Below are 6000 nucleotides of genomic sequence, written 5' to 3' on the forward strand. Positions count from 1 at the left end.
ATCGGCTAAGGCAGTGGTGGTGAATTTTATGGCAGGATTATCAGATGTTATGGACTACAATTGGCCATGCTGGCAGGGGCTGATGGGAATTGTAGTCCATAACATCTGGAGTGCCAAAGGTTCACCACCACAGGGCTAAGGTGACCAGATTTTCAAGTTTGAAATGCGGGATCGCATGTGCCGTCAGCAGGAGCGGGAAACCGGGAGCTTCCCCAAAAGGCAGTCGCGCCTCGCGTGTCAAGATGTCGCGACTGCTCTTCTGGGGCGCTCCCCTGTTTCCCAAAAAGAGGAGCTCCAAAAGGCAGTGCGGCAGCCTTCCAAAAAGCGGGAGAATTAAGCAAACCCGCGGGACGCGGGACAAATTGCTCAAAAGCAAGACTCCCGCCAAAAGCGGGATGTCTGGTCACCATACCATTGGCCCCTGTGCAATGGCAGAGGTGCCATGATTTACGAGGCATATCTCTATTCCCCTATGGGGGAGTTTTAGATTAGAGGGGGTTACGTTTTCGGGCTTTGTGTGCCACAGGAAAGCCCTTTGGAGCAGGCGGAGCAGCAACGATGCAGTGCTGTCCCCACCCACCCTTCTGCTCCGGATTGGGCTGAAGGTCTGCCAACTGCACTGTGGGATGAAGCCACTGCTTCAGAGAGAAGCCCTGCCTGATTGCATGAGCAATAGCTGATACGAATTTGTAGTGTAGGTGCGCCAACAGTATTTAGCACCAAAGGACAATCTCTCCTGTGCGCTTAGGGCATAGGTGTCAAACTCGTGGCCCTCCAGATGTTATGGACTACAGTTCCCATCATCCCCTGCCAGCATCATGCTCATGCTGGAAGGGGATGATGGGAACTGTAGTCCATGACATCTGGAGGGCCGCGAGTTTGACACCTGTGGCTTAAGATGTCTCAAGACCAAGCTGACTTGTTTCTTCTTCCAACTTCCAGGGCCTGAGAGCGGCGGACAACGACCCAACAGCCCCGCCGTACGACTCCCTTCTCGTCTTTGACTATGAGGGCAGCGGGTCTACAGCAGGCTCGGTCAGTTCGCTGAACTCGTCCAGCTCCGGAGACCAAGATTACGACTACCTGAACGACTGGGGGCCGCGGTTCAAGAAGCTGGCGGACATGTACGGGGGCGGCGAGGACGACTAAAAATGACCTCACTTTATTGTTTTAGTACAAAAAAGAAACAAGAGGAAAGCTCTAGTGTTAGAAGAAGAGGAGGAAGGAAGGAAGGAAGGGAAAGAAACCCAACTATGGAGAAGAAAAGGGTGAAGAAATAAGAACTGTATAGAAGCGGCAGCTTTTCCAATTACTATCCCCTGCTGACTGTATTCCTTTTAGTGGTGATTTAGAACATTTCTTTTTTTCTGTTTTTACTTTTTGTTTATTTCTTTTTTTAAAAAAAAGAACATCGAGCTGTCTAGCATGAACACTCGTCTCTGCTGCGATCGTGGTTTTTTTTTAATTACTTTTTTTTCCCTCTTAATGTGTCAGCAGGGATATTGCTTGTTCTATCACTTTATGACTAAGGGGAGTGAAAGACACTCTGTCTTAACTTGAATTTCTTAGAACAGAAGCACTGTTTTTAAAATATATATATAGATATATATATTTGAAAGTGCCTTTTGGTACATGTATCAGATTCCCTCAATCTCAGGAGTGTTCAGAAAAGAAACAAACATTTATGTTTCAACCGTCTTGGGCACCACACTCTATGACCCTAAGCCAGTTCTAGCTGGGAAGGAATTAACAAAACAAAAACAAAAAAAACAGGAATTGCGGGATGGTTTCTTTCAGTGGGTGGGGTACCTTTTTCTAAAAAAAAACAACAAAAAAAGCGGGAAACTTGTTTGAGGGTTGAATGGGGTTGGGTTGGGGGGCGGGGAACAAAGTCATTTTGACTGAAAAAAAAAGAATCTAAACTGCTATCTTTTGGCCTCAGCAGATGGTGAACTGAGTAAACCTGTTGTGTATATATACTTCATTGTTTCTCCAATGCGAACTAGCGACCCGGGTTTCTTCTCACGACCCGGTCTCATGTGATGTAGCTGCCTAGAGTTATAGCATTGAGCCTTTGGTGGGTCTGACACAAAAGTCTTTGCTTAAGCCCTGCAGTAAATGATGAGCAGACCAAAGGCCCGCTTGTGTGTGAGAGTTTGTGTTGCTGTCTTTTGGGGGTCGGTTGAAGCTCCCGCCCCCTTCCGAGTCCCATCAAACTCCGGTTAGGTTACACGTTTCTCACAGACCTTTATCGTAATGAATTGAATGTGGCATTTTGATGGGATACAAGGGAAACCGAGGCGGGGCGCCTGCACACGTGGCTTCAGGGAAGGAGTGCACCCTTTTCTCACTGGAACTTCCAGACGGTAGCAGAACACCTGCGGGTCACATGTACCGGCCAAACCCTGTCAGGTGCACCGACCCTTAGTCTCATGGGTCTGAGCTGCCCTATGGACAGTCTAAGGACTATGTGGTTTATTATATATGTCGATGTGGCCAGATACTCTGCCTCTTTCACCACACCGTCCGACCATCGCAGCTTAGAAACTGAGCGAGGCTAAACGCCAGGAAAAAGAGAACCGATGCCCCTTTGGTTTTCCAAAAGAGGTTGAGAAATGGCTGTCCCTCTCCAAAGGGAACAACAGAATTGGTAAGAGGGCACCTGCTACAGACCAGTGTCTAGTGCAGGGGTAGGGAACCTGCTGCTCTCCAGATGTTCAGGAACTACAATTCCCATCAGCCTCTGTCAGCATGGCCAATTGGCCATGCTGGTAGGGGCTGATGGGAATTGTAGTTCCTGAACATCTGGAGAGCAGCAGGTTCCCTACCCCTGGTCTAGTGCCATAGTAACAAGACCCTCTTTGGACCTTGGAAGGAACTGTCAAGTTTGCATGCTATTTTGCCCCCCGAACAGATCCGGTAAAAGGTATCTCTTTACCACAGTTGTATCCTTTATTCTCTAGAATTGCTATTTTTTAAAGAGCAGACTGGTGAAGTCTGGAATGACTTAGGATAGCTGAAGCGCTGGCTCCGGTGGTCTTTTCTATAATGCTGTGGGTTTGGTAAGGAAAATAAACGCACTTAAAAAAAAGCACATGTCAATTGATACAGCAAAGCTGTAAAGGCGAGAGGTGAATTGAGTGGCCATGTGATCCTGAGTGCAGTTATACCCTTCTGTGTCCATGGACGTTAATGGACTTTGATGGGTGTAGCTCTGCTATGGATGGCACCGATCATACATTTCACAGTGTACAGTGAATGTGTTCCTTCATTGCCGAGAGAAAGTGAAGGTCCCTGAGTTGTGACTCCCAAAGTTGGGTGCAGTTCGAGGCTGGAGGGGCCCCCTCGATTAGTTTTACCTCAGAAGTGCACTCTGGGATTGGTTGTCTTTGAGATTTGCACCCCCCAGGATCTCTTGCAAGGAATTCTAAGTGCACCTCTTTCATTGCGCTGTTCAGTTCGGTAGGCACTAAAACTGGCGTCATCCCATTCAGAGTAGACTTGTTGGGTTCCCCCCCCCCCCAAAAAAAAGCATGAAAGTGATATTTTCCCACATGGTTAGCATTTGTTGTGAAAGCAGCTCCCCTGATATATCTTCCTGTTTTCCACGTTATTTTGAGGACCGTGGCATTGGATATTGAAGTTCAGAACGTGCCACGCGACCAAGAACTTTTCAGAAAATTGATCACGGGGTAAAGATCATCCCCTTGTACATTTTAAAAAAGAACAGGAAAAAATGGTTTAGGACGAAATAGAGATAAATCTCTTGGCGGCCGTGTTTTTTGCCCTTATCCAATAGCCAGGATAGAAACCAGGGGAAAGAAGGTATCAGTATAGCTGCTGCCATTAAGGAAAGCAAAGAACATTATTTCAAATAGAGGAATTCCCTTATTGGTCTCCAGAATGGTCAGTCAGGTGAGAGAGATCAGGCCCACAACCCAAAGTTCTGAAGTGATTTGAAGAAAATGGCAGTGACTCAGCACACTTGAAGTCTAATCCAGGCCCGGAGGACCCACAGTTCACTGGCAGTACACCCATCTTGGTGAAGAACGACCCGAGGTTCAGTTCCTGGCACTGCCATTAAAAGAATGGCCAATAGCAGGGCTACCTGAACACACGTTTTGGCCACAGCCAGAACGAACAATACTTTGCAGTCTGACCTACTCTAAGGCGGTTTCATATCCACTAGGTGCCATCAAATAAAAATCTGCTTTGCCCTTACCTGTTTAGAAAGACCAACCTTACACTTTGAAAACAATTAGTGCTAGACAGTTCAGCAAAGACATCCCCTAAGAGGAGTCAAAAAAGTGGTTCCCCCCCCCCCTCAGGAACAGCCCATGCCTCTCTAGGAAAGAACTACCACAAACTTGTTTGTTGAACCAATGGAACGAGCCACTCTAATGTCCTCCAGACAGTGATCTGGGTGCCAGAACAAGTGCATTTTGCCACAGAAACTAGACCTCTCACATGTAGCCAAGTTCTGTATTAACGTTGGTCCCGTGTAGAAGTAAGGGCTATGCAGTTATAGCACACTGGCACTTGGCTGGCGCAGGCTGAAATGTTATGTACAAAATTAAAAAAAAGGAAAAACATTGAAAGGTGGCAGAGTTCTGTCTCTTGCGAAAAGAGTTGTTTTCCTGAATAAAACCACGGGCACTGTTTGTATTATGTTTTTGAGTAAAATTTGGCAAGACCATCACGACTAGAGAAAAATTTGCTCTGGGGGCTCATGAGCAGTTAGCTATCTCTGACCTGCAGCAACCCTGTATACATGGTACAGTGAACATTCATGCGCCCTGCATGTACATGAGTTAGAGTTGCCAGGTCTCCCCTGGCCGTGTGGGGGATGGATAGGGTTGCCAAATGCAGGCTGGGAAACTGAAGATTTGGAGATAGAACCTGGGGAGGGGCAGGGATCCTGGTGTGATACAATGCCATAGAGGCCAACCTCCAAAGCATCCATTTTATCCAGATAACTGATCTCTGTAGTCTGGAGATCAGATGTAATTCTGGGGAATCTCCAGGTTTCACCTAGAGGTTGGCATCCCTAACATGCAAACATGTTTTCATACGAAAGAGCCAATGTACATCCACTTAAAAACAAGCACAGGTATCTAGATACATGGGGGGTAGAGTTTAAGTTGTGCATTCAACCTCGACCTGGATAGCTCTAGGCCCGTGGTGGTGAACCTTTGGCACTCCAGATGTTATGGACTACAATTCCCATCAGCTCCATGCTGGCCATGCTGGCAGGGGCTGATGGGAATTGTAGTTCATAACATCTGGAGTGCCAAAGGTTCGCCACCATGGCCCTAGGCCATGGGTCTGCAACCTGCGGCTCTCCAGATGTTCATGGACTACAATTCCCACCAGCCAATTGGCCATGCTGGTAGGGGCTGATGGGAATTGTAGTCCATGAACATCTGGAGAGCTGCAGCCTAGGCTATCTCCTTCGATCTCAGAAGCTAAGCAGGTCAGTTCCAGTTAGTATTTGGCTGGGCAACCTCCAAGGAATATGAGGATCTAACCACCACCAAATTTCTCTTGCCTCGAGAATCCTGTGAGGTCACCATAAGTCAACTGTGACTTGACGACACACACACACAAATTGTGCATTCAGCTGCACATTCATTGAACCTAACAATTACTCAACATGAGTACAAAGAACTATCATGTGTGCACAGTATGTGTGTTCACTGTGACATGTATACAGGGCCATAGTTAGCCACTCTTGAATGTCACTAGCCAAACAGCATCAAGTACAAATTAGCTAGCCCGTAGTAGGCCATCAATGTAACCAGTGTCTAAAGGATTTGGAAAGACAGACGGGTATATATGGGCACCCTGTGATTCATGTGCTTAAATGTTGACAAACCAGGGTTATTCGCTGCATCCCAATGGAACCTCACAACTATTAAGGGTAGCATACTACCTAGTTTGTATGTAGGGTCAGTCTGAAAATGAAAAGTAACACCTAGATTCTATACGTTTGTTTGTCAA

At 46.9% G+C, this 6000-nt stretch overlaps 1 protein-coding gene across 1 annotated transcript in view; it reads left to right on the forward strand.

Moving 5' to 3' along the window:
* CDH4 (cadherin 4) overlaps nucleotides 1-4274 on the forward strand; it is a 1081475-nt gene extending 1077201 nt beyond the window's left edge. The window contains exons 15-16 of the mRNA XM_048498384.1: nucleotides 943-2675; nucleotides 2820-4274. Of these exons, the coding sequence (XP_048354341.1) occupies nucleotides 943-1149 (207 nt within the window). The 3' untranslated portion in view covers nucleotides 1150-2675; nucleotides 2820-4274. The remainder of the gene's footprint in view (nucleotides 1-942; nucleotides 2676-2819) is intronic.
* Nucleotides 4275-6000: the final 1726 nt, after the last annotated feature.

This window comes from Sphaerodactylus townsendi, linkage group LG05 (assembly GCF_021028975.2).
Source record: "Sphaerodactylus townsendi isolate TG3544 linkage group LG05, MPM_Stown_v2.3, whole genome shotgun sequence".
NCBI classification, from domain to species: domain Eukaryota; kingdom Metazoa; phylum Chordata; class Lepidosauria; order Squamata; family Sphaerodactylidae; genus Sphaerodactylus; species Sphaerodactylus townsendi.